Source organism: Gopherus evgoodei, chromosome 4 (genome assembly GCF_007399415.2).
Source record: "Gopherus evgoodei ecotype Sinaloan lineage chromosome 4, rGopEvg1_v1.p, whole genome shotgun sequence".
Classification (NCBI taxonomy): Eukaryota; Metazoa; Chordata; order Testudines; family Testudinidae; genus Gopherus; species Gopherus evgoodei.
The window spans coordinates 53,748,283-53,766,925 of NC_044325.1; the positions used below are offsets into that span (position 1 = coordinate 53,748,283).

Below are 18,643 nucleotides of genomic sequence, written 5' to 3' on the forward strand. Positions count from 1 at the left end.
GGTTATTTGTATGGACCAGGATTTTCAAAAGTGACCGGTGATTTTGTGTGCATTTGTTTGTGTGTACCCAACTAGATACATCCAAAAATCACAAGTTACTTTTCAAAATCTTGGGCTCTAGTCTTTTTTGTTTGTTTGTTTTTTCCAATAATATTTGACCTGATTTTCAAAAAATCAGCCTTGTCACTTTGTGTGCAGAAACTTGCAGACAATTGGACATCTAATTTGTACAATATTAGAATACAATTCAGGTGTTTTACACATCCAAATGGATAGTTTGGACCATGCTGATTGGTCATTTGCACACACAGCCACAATAATCACACACCTGTCTGTCTGAAAATTAGGTCCATGATTGTGAAGAATGTGGGAAATATCTGTAATTAATTTCATGATTAGAGAGAGAGAGAGAGAGAGACATCTGTGGGTCTGGTGGTCATAGCATTTCAGGCTAAAGGGTATCTAAGAGTGAAATCAGTCTTAGTTTTGGTTGGCAAGAAACAAAGTAAATAGCTGTAGATATTCCCAGTTGCTGGTACTGAAATGGATAGTGGAGGTTATAATTCCTTTGAAGTTTGCTTACAGTAATGTGGAACTGGGAATCTGACTGGGCCCCTGGGGGGTGATCCCATATTGAAATCGCAGGGACTTTCAGATGGGAACTCTTAAACAAGGATCTTCAAAGTGATTAAAAGCTGAGCCTCTGAAGAGACAGTGAGACTCAGGTGTGCAGAAGAGCAGACAACAGCTTTGTCCTCAGGAGAACAGGGAGATACCAAGACTCCATCTAGCCTATCTAACTGATTGAAGGAAATCTTAGGCTTAGCATTTACATATTTAGGCTTTTGTTGTTGTAATCCTTTTCTCTCTGCTTATGTTCCTATGGATAAATAAATACTTTATTTATTTATTTATTTATTTATTTTTGAACAAGTTATCTGGTGTCAAAACTGTGTGTACCAACTGGTCACAGTTCCTTGAACCTGCTGAGGAAAGCACAGATGGGAAACTGTTGATCAAGGCTAACAGTGGGTTGAATTGTGTGATTCCCCTCTGAGAGAAGCGCATCCATAGGCCAGTTACTTGAAAGAGGTGCCCATGGAGAAGGCCGAGAGAGACAGGACAAAGACACAGCTCAGCCCTGAGCCCCAGCAATGAATTACAAAAGAATCTGAAGTAGGCAGAGAGTAAAAATTAAAATGTTATTTCTGTTGATTTTACTATAACACTTTGTTCAAACAGGTAAAACTTTGTGACTTTGGCTTTGCCCGAATCATTGGAGAGAAGTCATTCAGGCGCTCAGTAGTGGGCACACCAGCCTACCTAGCTCCAGAAGTGCTGAGAAACAAAGGCTATAATAGGTCTTTGGATATGTGGTCTGTGGGTGTCATTATTTATGTGAGCCTTAGTGGTACATTTCCATTCAATGAAGATGAAGACATTCATGACCAAATCCAGAATGCTGCTTTCATGTACCCACCAAATCCCTGGAAGGAAATCTCTCATGAAGGTAACATCCTGTTTTTGATTCTAGAATTTGCATGCCTATACAGTATAACTATATTGCCTTATATTGGGTTTTTCTCCATTTGACAAGTGACAAAAAGAGATTAAAATTACAAATCAAATCAAGTATCATTCAGACTTTTTAAAACATCATTCTTGGTAGGCCTTCTACCATTAAGATCATTGTAGTTTAACAATGAACTTTTGTGTTCTCAGTGCAGAGCTTTGTGTTATGGAAATAATAGTGTGATGCAATGAGAATTTTTCTTGAGTCTCCACAAGATTTAATATTCTGTACCTCCTGCACTGTCTGCCTTGTGGTGAAATAGTGCATTTCAGAGTATGGGGATGCAGTGTTAGACAAAGTCTGGTCAAGAGGGCCTTGAGTGAGGGGCACAATTATGTTCATGTTCCTTAATTCTTCAGGCACTATAAGGATTAAAAGAGCACACTGAGCTACATGTTGTATTGTAGAAACTGGAGTGAATTCTGACCCTTGGACACCCTAGGTTCAGGCAGGAAGGATGTTTTAGAGATGCGGGGTGTGTGAGCAGCAAGTTGGAGTGCATTCTTTTCTTGTCTTACCTGCTGCTCTCACTGCTGATAGTTCCTTCAGATAGGGTTGCCACCTCTGAGGTACAAAAAAAACGGAACATCCATCATGGAGCTCCGCCTTTCCTGTGTGGTCTCTGCTTTCTCAATAAGTCAGTCTCCTTTGCCCTCTACTGGCCTGGCCAACCCCAGTTCTCGAGTTGGAGGTGTTGTGGTTATGCAAGGTAGCCAGCAGCTGCCACCCAGATAGAGGGAGCAGAATTGTGCAGCCAGGCCAAGGCATTGGGGCAGTGGGAGGCAACCATACTTGCGTTTCTGTTGGAAGCTGTCAGGGCTAGGCACAATGTGACCCTTCCCCTTTCGGGTTGAGCTCCTTAACCCTCCCCTCCACAGTTGGAGCTTTGATCAAATTTGTGGTGAATAGTATATTACACAACTGACAAAAACTGGAATTTTTAATGTCCCAGGAATACTACCGAAGCATAAATGCAACTGGAGGGTGCTGTCTGCTGTTTGTGGGAAATGTTCACTTTCCCTGATTTGAGGTTGCTCTGTCTCCCTGGTGCTGCACTTTCCTGCCTCTGCACCTCCTCTTCTTCCATCCCCACCTATCTCTACAACCCACTTCTCATCTACAGATTGCTTCTGTATCTCGCCTCTTTCTGTGTAGGTGAGGTAAAAGGGGAATTAAACAATTACAGAGCAGAGGGAGTCACAAACAGATTGGTTTTCAGGAGCAGAATATGAAAACAGCACCACAACAGAGACTGTGGAGGCTTAGCAGGTAAAAGTGTGAGCACTAGTCAATGGTATCAAAGACTGCTGTTAAATATAAAAGAATCAGTATGGATAACTGACCTTGGATGTCTCTAGGGAGATCATCAACCAAGACTAGTGAAGTATCTGAACCAGGCCTAACCAAACAGGGCTGACTGAAAACTAGCTGCCTTCAGGTGATGGCTGCATGACTTCACCACAAAGTGTTTGTGTGTAATGGATTTCCTCAGCCAAGTTGAGTTTCCATTTTTTAAAAGTTGTTCTATCGTATTTATCTCTCGACACCTACGTCCAAAATATTTCTTTTTCTAAACTTCCCTGGTGAATGTTGAAGCAAAAAAAATTTAAAAAAAAAGTAGAAATAATAGAATCCTAATTTAACTACATATGACAATATATACCAGGAAGAGTTAAAGAAGTAGAATTTAAAATATCCTGGGAAGTGTTTCTCTAGTGTTTAGAACAGAGACTTGGAAGTAGGAGTTCTGGCTTTTATTGCTGTCTCTGATTCATTATGTGACTTTGGGCAAATTAACTAACTTCTCTGTGCCACCGCTGACATATTTAAAACATATATAATAATACCTCCCTCAAAGGAGTGCTTTTAGGCCTAATTAATTGTTTATAGAGTGCTTTGAGTCCCTTGGATGAAAGGTGTTAGGTAAATGAATGCATTATGTCTGTTATATTTACAGTGGCAGAATAAAGTTGGATAAAATCAACTGAAAAAAAAAGTTAAAAATTTTGTAGAAAAGTATACATAGAAAACCACCAAAGATTGAATCTGAGTGTTGTGCACAATGCTTTACCTGGCATTAGAGAGATAAGCAGACACCAATCAACACAGAAGAGGCAGCAGGAAATTGTCTCCCACAAGTCCCCACTAAACAGACAGAAGATCAATCTCTACATTCACAGCTGAAGATTCTGTAGAAGCATCTATGCAAAACCCACCTGCTGTGGTGTTATCTCTGCCCTTTCCAAAGTTACAGCCTCAGTTAGGAGAGTCATCAGGTATAATTCTGCAGAATGGAGAATCTGAGCTTGTCATATATAAAATGGGGAGGGGGGGAAACCACCATACATTTTAACAAAAGATCATTGATTTTAAAAATTGCTTACACATTGTGGTTGTTCTATATATTTACGGTTACTTCATTGTTTGATCAGTTAGCTCATATTGGAGATGAACTGAACCAAAATCTCCAGTCACAAGAACCTGAATTCGTTTGAATTCAGGCAGGAAATTGGAACCTGAATGCAACTCCAAAATTGTAAAGCTGGATTTTCTCTCTTAAAATGGACTAAACAAAACTCTCACATCTAAACACTACCCATTAACTTTAGTATGTTCAAAAACAGATGCATGCTATCTATTTGGGGGCCAATTCTTGTCTAGATTATATTCTCGATAGTACAGTGATAGTTGAAACATACTATAGCTGGACAGAAAATAAAAACCTATCGGGAGGAGTTTCAGTTATTTTGAAATGTTCAGATGGACTAACTTTTCAATTTTTTTACATTTTCATTATTTTAATATATTTTATTTTTATTAAAAATGTTATGAAAATGGTTTTGATAAACTTTTTTCGTAATTTTCAACACATATAAAAAAAGGAACATTTTTGTGAAGAAATTTGTAAAGAACATTTTTCAAAAAATAAAAATTTCAGCAGCCCTGAAGGTACCTGATGGATTTTACATTAGAAATCTGGGGACTGGGATAAGTGAATGACATAAGAAAATCATATAGCCTAATGAAGCATGCACTGACATCTGACGTGGTATACTATACCCATGTGCAGCTGAGCAAGAACTGAAGAGACAGTGAACACATGCTGGATAAAATGTTTTCTTGAACAAAGGGATAGAGACCTGAAGGAATATTTACTTTCTTAGGATATGTCTACAGTGCAAAAAAAATAAAAAGCTACAGCAATGTGTCTCAAGGCCCAGGTCTGCAGACTCATGCTCGCACTGCAATGCTAAAACTAACCATACAGGTGTTCTTGCTTGGACTGGAGTTCTGGCTCGGAAGCCTGGAAGAGGAGGTGGGTTTCAGAGCCTAAGCTCTAGCCTGACAGGAACAACTGCACACCTATTTTTAGCACCAGGGTACAAGCGCAATGTGCACAAGCCTGAGACTTGCTGTTGCAGACTTTGTTTGTTGTTGTTTTGCATTGTAGACATACTCTTAATTGACCCCAAAGAAGTTTAGTTCTTGTAGCCTGTGGTCAAGTGAGAAGCCCTTTTAGGTCATATGAATTTAGAGTCTGAGAGGTTCAAGTTGGAACTAAAAGTAAGGAGATAATTGAAAATGGCTTCCAGGTCCAATGGAGATCCAGAGCTAGAAGAGAATTCTGTAATATAACCAAGTGCATTCTGTAGCTAATAAAATTCCCAAGATAAACCTGAATTAAACCTTGTCAGATGAAACCTGAAACAATTCAGTGGAATTCAGATTAGCTGAGGGTGGCTTGCCAGTAACTGAAGACAGAGGATATAAACAAAAGGTTGCCAGTAGATAGCAAGATGAGATGTTGAATGGCATAATTAAATCTGTTTTTGTACAAGATTACCACAGAAATTACGTCACCACCATACCCCAAATTACTTCTATTATACGTCAGAATTTAAAGGCGTTGAACAGCAGCCAGCTTCCAAAGTGAAGTTAATGTGTGATTCGCATAAATAAATAAAAAATGAAACAAACTACCACCTTTGTTTGTGGACACAGGGCACTTTAATGTGAAATAATTTGAGTTCACCCACAACAAATTTCAAGAGTAGGCCAGCCCTAAGACTAATATATATACTTAGCTTTTTGGGAGATACTTCTCATGAAGACAGGTTATTATTACAATACACAAAATCAGAGGTGGAGAAAATGCAGCTGCTTGGTTGTAAAGCACCTTACATTAGAATTGTTTACAAAGTTTCTGGAGAGAATTGTTCAGTTTTGGAAGCCCAGAATGCAACAGTTCTTTTATATCATCTACCAGCTTCTTCCCCGCCCCAACCTTATGCTACTATGTTTAGTTAACAATTTTATATTCCTAAAGACATAACCTGGGTTACAATTACATCAGGTTTATAAAACAGCTAATGATACAAAGCTATAAAACATGTAGATTGGATTTTTTGGTCATTATTGTACTGTGTGCAGTTCTTAGGAAATTTTATAATGTGTACATTTTCAAAAGGATGCTGTAAATATAATTCTGAAGATTATTTTTTTCCCAAAAAATCAATTTACGTTTTATTGACTAGTATGTTAAGGAGGGCAGAACCAGACACAGACATGACAGTAATAATAATATAGTGTACCGGAGAGTATTGTGTGGCTGTGCTGGAACTTTCCTTTTCTTCTTTTTGGCTTTAGAAAGTAGCAATACTTGCTCTTCTTGTTTTAAGTTGTTTTGAACTTTTATATATAAAAAAGTGACTTGAGCTTTCAAGGAGGCATTTATGATTTTGAAAATCTAAATATATAAACCAGCATTACGTAATAATACCACCTTGCTATTTTATAGAATTTGTGACCCTTTGAGTTCAGAGTGCCTTACAGAGGAATATAGTAATATCATTGTCCCCATTTCACAGATGGGCCACACACATAAAAGATTTGACATCACTCTGTGCATAATAAATGGAAAAGTGTAACTCTTCGGTTACATTTCAGAATGCTGTTGTGGTTACTGAACTAGTCACCCAGGGCCAGAAAGCAAACCAGAGGAGCAAACTGCAAAAATACTGATAACAGGCTTGTTTGTTCCAAGGAACAATGACTAGAATGGACTTGTGATTTACTAAAAACTGCTTATTGTTCCGACTTGTTGTTGTTTGGGTTTAGACAGTCAAATTCAAAGCAAAACAGATGGGGTATTAGACCAGAGCCTGAGGAAAATTGGAGATGTAAAAAAGGTCACACTCCCTGCTTTCACTGTATTTACATTTCTTGCTGTTTTTTCCCCACTTATGACTATCTTTTATTACTTGTATTGTGGTAGCAACTCAAGATTTCAATCAAGGATCAACCTCCATTGTGTTATGCATTGTACAAAAACACTTAACCTAAAGATTATTCCTGACCATAGAGAGCACTCCCATTGGCATAATTACTCCACTTCCACAAGAGGCGGAAGCTATGTCGGCTTTTTCACAGCCCTGGGCGACGTAAATTACATTAATTTAAGCGGTAATGTAGACAAACCCTAAGTGTACAATAACGTGGATTCACCAGACAGGGAGCACAAGTAAACAGCGGAATGATACTGGTTACCATGCTAAGGAAAGGTTACAGCACACTAGCTGCCTAATCATTGAGTTTTTGTAGGCATGATAGCAGAGGAGAGTTTTAAGTAAGGATTTGAAGTAGGCTATAAAGATGGCTTTGTGGATATTTACAGAAAGCTCCTTCCATGCATTGGTAGGGGGGTAGCATGGGAGAAAGCATGAAAGTGTTTGTTGGAAAAGGGCAATCAAGACTGGAATAATTGGCAAAGTGAAGGCAGGCATCATCTTCATAGCCCATGAAAGATAGGGTGAGTATAGGCTGTGGAGGTCCTTAAAAGTGAAGAGAAGTAAAAGAAAAGGGGAGGCGGGGGAGGAATGCAAATAGAGAGGAGAGGAAAGGGATACGAGAGGAGGATATGGTCAAAATAATGAGCCATGATCTTTGCAGAAGTGTTTGGAATGGATATAAATGGGGCAAAATGAAGACAGGATTTGTCAAAGCCATAGAGGAGGAAGTTGCAGTACCGTGAGATGACATCATCAGAGAATTTTAGCTGTGTGAATGCAGAGGAAAGTCCAGATGTTCTACAGGAATACATGGCAAGATTTAGACATGGCCTGGATCTCAGAGTCTACAGGAAGGATGAGTCAAGGATTATGTCTTGTTTATGATCTTGAGAGATACAGAAGATGGTTGGTGTTGACCATGGTGACAGAAGTGAGGCACACCTAATTATTCTTCTGTTATGGGGCCCCATCTAATTTTTTATGCTTGTGCATAGGTTAATATTATTCAGCAATATTCTTGCTAGGTACATCCAGTAGGTCTGAACTGCTTGAATGGAAAATGATTTTTTAAAATGTTCTCATTATGTTGAAAATCTTTATGCGATATAGAACTTTCTATTGGCAATCATTCACTCAGCTCTGGCTGTTCTCCACATCATAATGAGCAACACTGACATACTTTTGAGTGGCGAAAGAGAAAATACAGCCATGACGCCCAAAGCATTCTCAGCGGTTTTGAGCATTTATATTATGCACATGAATCACAATAATGTGTAGCATTGATTGTCATAGATAGTAGCACAATGGTGCTAAACCGACTGCATAGTCAAACTTAGTCCTGCAAAAAAACTGAGATGGGTTACATGGTCTTGGATTTATGGATGTAGTTTTCATTTCTTTAGCAACTGTCCTAACTGTAAACTCGTGGCCAGATTTTCAAAAGTGGGAGATGTTGGGTACAGAGCTGTTATTAAAAATCTGGTTCTCGGTGAAGTTGATTATTTTACTCATCTTTTGGACATTTATGAAGAATGCATTTAACTCTTCATGCTCTGTCCATTAGTTTAGTTTATGTAGTAATCTGTTGACAAAATGGATGAATCCTCTTTCTTAAAGTCCAACAGTATCACAATTTAAAGAGATCTAATACGCTTTTCACTAAACATATTGTTTGTTTAGTTTAGCACTTCTCTCATCTGTAACAATGACAATAAATTAGTCAGTTTTGTTTTCAGGATCTCTCATAATACTGGATCAATACTTCAGCTTTTGAGTTGTGAACAATACAAGAAAGGGTGTGATTGTCTACAAAGTTATACAGGAAGGAGAAATTATATGTAGATATTTGTACTGAAGGAACCATCATTAATGAATTTTACTTTCTAAACTAAGAGCTTTCCTTATAAATTCTCAAAGTTAATTCTGTACTCAAGGAGTAAGTGTTGTAATTTTGGGGATGATATATTTTTCATAAATAACCAAGTTGTTGAATCTGTGTTTTAACTGCACAACTCATCTCAACCTTCACTATGGAGCCACTACCAATACCTCCATAATATAAGTGTTATTCCTCTCACCAGGGCCGGCTTTAGGAAGTGTGGGGTCCAATTCGAACACTTTCAACGGGGCCCTGGCAGGGATGACTTAAAAAGAAAAAAGTGTAAAAAACAGCCTTCCATTTCTTCCATGTATTATTTACTTTCCATAACTATATAAATAATAAAATTGTATATTATGTACATTGCATCATATATGCTGTTGATTGGTTATTAATGCTGCCATTTCACGTGTGTAGGTCCACGCCACTCCCTGGGGGTGTGCACATGTGTGGGTCCCCTCTGCTTCCTGCCCCCCTCATTGAAGCAGGTGTGCAGGTTACTGGCCTGGGAACTGCAGGGCAGCAGTGGACATGGGGCTGGTTTGAGGCAGGGCAAGGGCTGACTGGAGGTAGGGTCTGGCTGCAGGCAGGGCAAAGGGTGTGGGGCTGGCTGGAGACAGGGGAGTGTGGGGCCGGCTGGCTTCAGGTAGGGCCACAGGGGGGTGCAGCAGGGGTTGGCAGTTGCTGGAGACAGGAGTATGGGACTGGCTGGCTTCAGGTAGGGGGTGCAGCAGGGGTTGGCTGGAGATAGGGCAGGGCGGGCAGTGCAGGGCTGTTGCGGGCAGGGGTGTGTGGCAGGGGTTGGCTGTAGACAGGGCAGGGGAGTTGGTAGGGGCTGGCTGTGGGCAGGGGGTGCAGAGCTGGCTGCAGGCAGCGGGGGGCGGGGCTGGTGCGGGCAGGGCAGGGGGTGCAGAAGAGGCAGCTGGAGCCCCAGCCCTTTAAATAGCCCCCAAGCCCCCCGCTATCCCAGGGCTGTGGGGGCTATTTAAAGGGCCCGGGGCTCCCCTGCTTCTACCCCGCCCTGGACCTTTTAAATAGCCGCGGGACCCCTGGGGAGTGCACGGGGGCAGCAGGGTCCGGCGACTATTTAAAGGACCGGAGTGGCAGAGGCAGCTGGAGCCCTGGCCCTTTAAATAGCCCCCAGAGCCCCGTGCTACCCCAGGGCTCTGGGGGCTATTTAAAGGGCCCGGAGCTCCAGCCGGGGGCATGGGGCTTGTCGCACTCCAGCTGGAGCTCCAGCCAGGACAGTGGGGCCGCAGGGCTTGCGGCGCTCTGGCCGGAGCTCCAGCCAGGGCCGTGGGGCTTGTCGCGCTCCGGCCAGAGCACCAGCTGGGGCCGCGGGGCTTGTCGCGCTCCGGCCAGAGCTCCAGCCGGGGCCGCGGGGCTTGCGGGGCTCTGGTCAGAGCTCCAGCTGAGAGAGCGGGGCTGTGGGGCAGCCGCGCTCCCGCCGGGCACCGGCACTTTGGTCAGGGGAGCGGGGCCATGGAAGACCCCGGATCAGACCGCAGCCGGGGTAAGTAAAAAAATTTAAAAGGCGCCTAAAGTGCGGGGCCCTCTTAGGCGCGGGGCCCGATTCCCAGGAATTGGGCGAATCGGCCTAAAGCCGGCCCTGCCTCTCACCAAGGTGGAGTACCAGCAGCGCTGTAGCCACAGAGTCAGAGCGCTCTACGTGCCTTGCCAGCATGGATGCGTAGTGAGCTAGTATGCCCAGGGCTCCTTTATTGCGCTGTAACTCACAAGTGTAGCCAAGCTCTTAGTTGCGAATCCACAGTCTCTGAAGACATCATCGAGTCTATTTCACAACACTCGGCAATGGAACACCTTCCTGATTCCCCCATCTTTTGAGGAAGTCTGGCGTGCCATCACCCAGATAGAAAAAAAAATCACAAGACACCAGGCCTAGGCAGAATCCCAGCTGAGGTTTTTAAAGCTGGTGGAACAATGCTCCAGCACAAACTTTGCCAACTCCTCAACAAAATCTGGACCTGTGAAGAAATTCTACCTGACTGTAAGAATGCCAGCATTGTTACAGTATTCAAGAAAGGGGACATATCTTTGTGTGGGAACTACAAAGATATTGCTTTCCTCTCCATTGCAGGGAAGATCCTTGCCTGGATCCTACTAAACCGCCTTCTCTCCTTTGCCAAGGAACTCCTCTCCAAATCACAGTCTGGCTTCAGGCCATCCTGAGGCACAACTGACATGATTTTTGTGGCATGACAGATTCAGGAGAAGTGCAGAGAGTAACACCAGGAACTATTCATGGCATTCATTGATCTAACCAAGGCCTTTGACTCTATCAATCCTGATGCCCTATGGAAGGTGCTGTGTAGGTTTGACTGTCCACAGAAATTCATTTCCATCATCAGACTACTCTATGGCTACGTCTACACTACAGGATAAATTCGAATTAGCTTAAACCGATTTTATAAAACAGATATTATAAAGTCGATTGTGCGCGTCCACACTAGGCACATTAATTCGGTGGTGTGCGTCCATGGTCTGAGGCTAGTGTTGATTTCTGGAGCGGTGCACTGTGGATAGCTAGTGTAAAATAATGAGGCCAATAACGTCGATTTGCGTCCACACTAACCCTAATCCGATATAGTAGTATCGATTTTAGCGTTACTCCTCTCGTTTTGTAGGAGTACAGAAATCGATTTAAAGAGCCCTTTAAATCGATATAAAGAGCAGTGTAGTGTGGACGGGTGCAGCGTTAAATCGATTTAACACTGTTAAAATCGGTTTAACAGCGTAGTGTAGACCAGGCCTATGATGGAAAGACTGCCACCATTTTGTGTAAAGGCTCAGAGACCAAACCATTCATCATTCGCACTGGTGTGAAGCAGGGCTGTGTCATTGCTCCAGTACTTTTCTACATTTACCTTGCTGTGATCCTGATTCTCATCCGTGACCATCCTCTTGATGGAATTGGGATTGAGTATGATATGGATGGCCAAATCCTCAATCTCTGACATCTCCAAACAAAATCTCAGATCACGAGAATTGGCATCACTGACCTTCAGTATGGGTATGACGGTGTCATTCTCTCTCTCTCTCTCACACACACGTGCGCGCGCGCACACACACACACACACACCAACCTGCAAAGTACCCTAAATCTTTTTGCAGATGCCTATCACAGCCTGGGTCTCTCTCTCTCTCTCAACACTGGGAAAAACAAGATACTCTACCCAGTCCTCACCTGCACAAACTACTCTTTGTACTCCACAAATCACCATCGATGGAGAATGCCTGGAGAATGTGGACCATTTTCCATACCTTGGCGGCCACCTCTCCCAAACAGCCAGCCTTGACAAAGAAATTGAATTCAGGATCCACTGTGCCAGTACATCCTTTGGAAAACTACTCAAATGTGTTTTCAATTATAGGGATCTGCAAACAGGCACCAAGATCTTGGTTTACAAGGCAGTTGTCATCCCCACCCTTCTCTGGGTGTGAGACCTGAGTAACCTACAGACAACATCAAGCAGATGGAGTGATTCCAACAGTGCTGCCTCAGGACTCAGGAGGATTCTCAGGATCAGCTGGGAAGACCGACACACTAACATCAGCATTTTCTCTGCAGCCAACATCAGTAATATAGACGTGCAGGTCATGAAACACCAACTCTGCATGTCTGGCCACTGTGTACGTATGCCTGACACTCGCCTCCCAAAGCAGTACTCTCCTCTCAGCTAAGTGAGGGAAGAAGGGCTCGCAGAGGGTAGCAGAAGCATTTCAAAGATATACTGAAAGTACATCTTAAAAAGGGAGGCATCAACCCAACAAACTGAGAGGACTCAGTGTGGAACACAACACAGTGGTGCCACACCATCCACCAAGTCACAGCTCACTTTGAGGAGAACAGACGTACTCATGAGACAGAGAAGTGATAAAGGAGGAAAGAAAGGGCTCAACAGTCCAGCCAACAACTATGTGTCCTCCAAGAGTCCACCTGTCAGTCCTGTGGGAAAATCTGTCGGGCATGAATTGGGCTTCTCAGACACTTAAAAATCCATCAATGAACCCCCTTGTCAGACATCATCCTTGCATCGAGGGATAGCCAAAGTGTGACTTTGTGAATCTCCAATATTTTAATAATGCAATTTAATCAACACAGATATTATAGGTATATTTTCAGAATTCTTTTCATTGTTTGACTTGTCCTTTTTAAAAAGAACTCATATTGAGGTTGAAAAAAAATGTATTATCTTCGAGAACTCATAGGTGAGGTTTCATACGACGGCAGAAGGGCAAACATAGCACCTATCTTTTAAAAAGGGAACAAAGAGGACCCAGGAAATTATAGACCACTAAATCAATTTGTAAGCACTAAAAAATAATAAGGTAATAAGTAATAGTCAACATGGTGTCACGCTTCAAGGTTCAATTCAGACCAATGGCGGGGGGAGGTGTCACCACTTGCCCTACAACCCTGGGTGTCTTTCAGTGCTTTGCTGCTGTAGCTGTCAGCCTAGGACACTCACAGCCAATCCACAAGTATTCAGGTTACCCCCTGAGTGTGTGTGTGCTAAACAGCTCTGGTTTAGCAGCCAATCTGCAGCCCCACACTGGCTTTCACCAGGCTTGGCTACAACCAGCAAGGTGACCTCAACACACTCCCAGTACCAAATTTCCACAAAACCATGTGCCCTGAAGTGTTCAGCCCTCTCCTGGACAGCACAGGGGAATAAAAAGGTTTGTTGCATGTTTTAAGAGACAAAAGCACATTGCAGCTTATTAACGTAACTGGGGTAAATACATTCTTTCCTTCAAACACAACACTCGGTTTGTGGTAACAAACAATTAACAATAGAACATAGGTTAAGTGATCCAACTGAAAGGAATAAAGCTAGAAAGGATTACAAGCAATCAAAGTGAGGACATGCATCCGAAAGAGTAAAACTTAATCTAGCAAGATACAGGCTTTGTTCTATGTGGTTTGCTCACCAAATCTTCCTTCTTCCAAGTCATGACTGACTTTCCCGTAGTCAGGGCTTTTCACAGAAGTTCAAGATGGTGTCTTTCTAGTTGAAGAATCTTTTCCTGAGCACATTTTTCACCTATATTCAATTCTCAGAGACTTCATCTCCCCACCCCCGTTGCTTGAAGGACCCATCTTTCTAAGCTTGCAAGAGCTCTGTTCCCTTGTGTGTGTATAGCAATGGATACCAAAGATGGCTTTTGCCCTTGCTTGTATCTTCCAAAGTTCAATTACCTTGTTTCAAGAGGTGGAGTGACCTCATGCTGTTTTTCCGTTCCTGTGGGCTTCCCACTGGCTGTAAATTAGGCTTCCAGTGTTTGATTACACCATGCTAAAATCTACATAGAAGAGAGGTAAAAAGCTATCACGTTCACTCCTGTCTGGCTGTTTTTTGCTTTGTTTGGAAACAGCTGGTAAAGCCAATATCAGTGAGTATCCATAATTCCTTATATAGTGTTAATATATATATTTTACAATGCTGTTAATCACTAGTGTATTATAGGCTTTCATAAACACCTCACTTGACATTTATAATACAGTAATGTATATTTTTAGCACTGTTTACTTTATATGTAAGTGGACCTTCACTGTCTTTGACTGATAACCAGGCAGATCATAGAAGTAAATACACAGTAAATTTCTTTGTTTAAGGCAGAGCTGATTAGCAACACCCTTTTGATATGCCTGGCTTAAACACATTTTAGTTATGATTCCAGAATAGATCCATAACTCTTAATACACACATCCCACAAGAATATTAATAATCATGAGTTATTAGTTTTCCAATGACATATTACATGACACCTTTTGGGTACACATTATAACCACACTGAATTGGTCAGACCAGCCGAAACTCATTATCTGAGACCTGTGAACCCCTTCCTGCCATACATTTTTATATTTCAGCATGATGTGTTCTGAAATTATTTTTCAGCTATTGATCTCATAAATAATTTGCTGCAAGTGAAAATGAGGAAGCGCTACAGTGTGGACAAGACGCTAAGCCACCCATGGTTACAGGTAAAGCTGCACTTAATGCTTTTTCCCCTTCTTCTGTATGCATATTTAGATTCTAAACATGAACAATTTTTGGCCTTTTAACAGAGAAGAAGCTGTAAACCCTGATAATTTTCTCAATTCCAGGCAGCCTTTTCCCTGTGCACAGGATATTATTTATTTTTAAGATAGCAAAGTTTCATATTACTAAGACTTATTACTTTTACAAAATATGCTACTTTAGAATACAGTAGTGTACTATGAAATACCATAAAAAACTAAGCTTGTCAGACTAACTGAACAACATACATTTTGTGCTGTAGAATCTTTTTTTAAAAAAATCCTGATCTTAAACCCATTATAATTGATAGAACGACATTCACTTCAGTGTGCGTTGGATCAGGTCCTAATTTGCTTATTTACACAGCTAATTAACTGGCAGCAGGTCTCTCATACATTAGTGTGAATTAACAAAGTTCTGCTGTGTCTTCAAGGAGAATATAGCATTGTTATTATTTTTAATGAAAGGAAATTTTGCAAGTGTTAAAGCTGTTCCTAAACTTTATGTCCAACAGTACCAGTTTCTCACACTGAGTTGTAGGCTTTTCTATCCAATGGAACTGTCTTCCAGTCACTTATATGTTGAGACTTAAGTTGGAAGCAGCCAAAACCTGTTGCAGGATAAAATACAGAAAACTAAATGGATGCAGGCAGTGGGTGTGCATTGAGTCCCCTATCAGAGAAGTTTACCATTCAGCACCTGATTCTGCAAGGTACTGAAAGTCCTTAATCTTCCACTGAAGTCAATAAGCATTCAGAGAGGTGCCTGCAAAGCACCCTTCAAAAGAAGTGGAGAACGTTCATCACTTCACAGGAGCAAGTTGTAAGAGTGGGGTGTGAGGGAGACAGTAGTGTTCCTCATGAGCCTGAAGTACTGGCATGTATATTAGGAGCTCCTAGACTGTACTGGTATGTAGGCTTTAGTTTCAAAGTTATTGTTTATAGTCACAAGGCAGTGAGAATCCTGGGGTTGTAGAAGCATTTGCCCCTAACCATTTGGAGATATGTACTTTTCCCCCTCATTCTGTAAAAGGCTCAGGAGTAAGTAGCTTCTTATACAGCTCCAACGATTGTGATATTTAATCACCTCCCACAGATACAAAGTGTACTGACAGGAATATTTCTGTCTATCTTCTCCTATTGCCAGGGACTAGGTATTTATAAACTATTTTAGCTACTGTTTGAGTGAGAAACCAAAATAAATCACAACAATGAATGTGGAGGTGCTTGGTTTGTAGCAAGCCTTTAAGGCACTACTATTAATGATTACTGAATCTGTCATATTGTTCAGTTGTTTTACAGGCTATGTAATTTTTCCACACCACATTTTCCTTTTAATTGGTCATGAATTACTCTTTTTGCTCTCTTATGAAAAGATACTCACATTGGTAATAGAGCCTCTTCCACTCTTGTACATCTCTCTCTCAAATAGCAACATCTCCATTAGGAACAAGCTATAAAACTCAGTTTCTGAATTAAATTTTATATTTTGGGATGTTTGTCCCAGCTCACTAGCATTTGTTGCCATTTCTCTCTGTGCTGCAAATCAGACTGACTACATTTCCTGTTTTAACAGATTTAATAAGATTCCCATTGTCTGTTAATCTCGGTATTACATTGCCTGCCTCACCATAGTATTTGAGCTATGTAATTAATGGATTTTTCTCCTTTATACTACACCTATTTGACATAGGGATTCCCATTTTACAGATGCGGAATAGAGGCAGAAGCAGAGCAAATCAGAGCAACCGCTCTGAGCCCCGTGTATATAGAATATAAACTGGCTGGGCCAAAGAAAGAGCTTGGTACAGTCCCCCATGCATTGTATACCTGGAGGGAAGGGACATCAATCTGATTTGCTATCTGTGCTTTTTTTTCCCCTTGCAGTTTTATTCAAATGATATGAGAGCCCCTAATCTGCCATTACAGCCCATGTAAGGCATAATAGTGCCTTCTGGGACATCTTTGTACTACTCCAATGGTACAGTGCATTATCATACAGTCTAATCAAATGAATTTACTAAACAATCATATGGAAAAAAATTGATAAACATCCATGCAGGCTAATTTCATGCAGAGTAATTACTCCGGTCAGAAGAAGCAATGTAAGAAGAGAGCAAGGCATTTAGACAGCAAAACTGAATGATACATCTCACACTACTGGGGGAAGGATTACTTGTTTTTACAAATACTCAGACCCTTTTGGTTTTTCATGCAGGACTATCAAACCTGGTTAGATTTAAGAGAACTTGAATGTAAAATCGGAGAACGCTACATCACCCATGAAAGCGATGACTCACGTTGGGAACAGTACGCAGGAGAGCATGATTTGCAGTATCCAGCACATCTTATCAATCCAAGTGCTAACCACAAGGAAAATACTGAGCCAGAGGAAGCAGAGATGAAAGCCCTCAGTGAGCGTGTCAGCATCCTTTAAGTTGCATCCCCTATCATCTGTCAAAACACTGTGGAATTAATAAATACATACGGTCAGGTTTAACATTTGCCTTGCAGAACTGCCATTATTTTCTGTCAGATGGGAACAAAGCTGTTATACTGTTACCACTGTTGATGCATCCGAGTTGCCAAGACAAATCAACAGAAGCATTTTTATTTTGTGTGACCAACTGTGTTGTATTAACAAAAGTTCCCAGACACACTAAACTTGTTATTGTGAATAATTCATGTATTAAATGCATTAAAACCTGTCTCCGCTGTGCCTTTGCAAACTAGTGTTTTTCTTACTTGAGCCTCGTATTGGTAAGAGAGAACCTTTCCATACCAATCTCTGTTGTGTGTGCACCATTAGTATTGTAAGTGTAAGCAAACTCTTGAAGAGTAGATTATTACTGCTGTTCTGTGAACAACTTCTACCATTTGGATAAAGTGTTTATTTGCTATGGAAAAAATATATTGAGATATAAAAAAGCATGAAAATAACAAATTACGTAATACTGTACAGTTTTAAGTCAGATGCACCGTCTGTGTATGTGTATTTATATAGACACAAGCACGCACACATATGATGCAACCTGCTCTAAAGCCTAAATGCCTTAGTAATGTAAACTGCAGTATATGTCAGTTGTATTTCCCCTTTTCTTAAAACATTCTGCTCTAACATGTAAATTCAGAAGCTGAACCACATGTTGCCTTTGTGTATGTTTTCAATAAAAAGTCTTGTTGAAATAGATCTGTTTGATGGTGATTCTTTTTAAGTTATCCTGAGTTGCTTTTCCTGGTTTGGTTGGGACTAGGACTAGGAGCATCTTTCAGATTATTCTTTCAGCCTGTGGAAGTGAGTTATATGGAACCACAGAGGGAGCCCTTCCATGTGGGAGCAGGAATGTGTCATCTGCAGAGCAAGGATGAGTTATATAGTTAAAAATTACTTTCTCCTTAAGACATGGCTATCTCTATGAACACGAGGAAGAATTAATATACTGAGTGCAGTCTGATTTGGAACATGCTTTTTGGAGCCTGATTTTTGCATCAGTTAAATTAGTGGGAGCTTTGACTTCTGTGAGCACAGGAATGGGGTCTTTCTCAGGATCAGGGGATTGAGGAAGAACACTCTTAGATACATGGAGATGTTTGTTTTCCTTTTGAGTTTGACTCCTTCGATTAGCGCTCACAGGGTAGTTAACATACGTGAGCTTGAGAATTCTTATCCTCTCCCCTATGGCTGTTAGAAGTTATCCAGAAAAGTAATACAGCCACACTTCCTTTCCTATAGGCCACTATTAAGGTTGCTAGGCATCTGGTTTTTGACTGGAACGCCCAGTCCAAAAGGGACCCTGGCGGCTCCGGTCGGCACCACTGACAGAGCCATTAAAAGTCTGGTCAGTGGCGCAGCAGGGCCC

The 18,643-nt window shown here is 41.4% G+C and overlaps 1 protein-coding gene across 2 annotated transcripts in view; it reads left to right on the forward strand.

Annotated features, from left to right (window-relative positions):
* Positions 1 to 17,951, forward strand: part of PRKD1 (protein kinase D1) — a 310,871-nt gene extending 292,920 nt beyond the window's left edge. For both annotated transcript variants that reach the window (XM_030559354.1, XM_030559355.1), the window contains 3 exons: positions 1,243 to 1,510; positions 14,662 to 14,747; positions 17,002 to 17,951. In XM_030559354.1, coding sequence (XP_030415214.1) covers positions 1,243 to 1,510; positions 14,662 to 14,747; positions 17,002 to 17,220 — 573 coding nt within the window. In that variant the 3' untranslated portion in view covers positions 17,221 to 17,951. The remainder of the gene's footprint in view (positions 1 to 1,242; positions 1,511 to 14,661; positions 14,748 to 17,001) is intronic.
* The last annotated feature ends 692 nt before the right edge of the window (positions 17,952 to 18,643 follow it).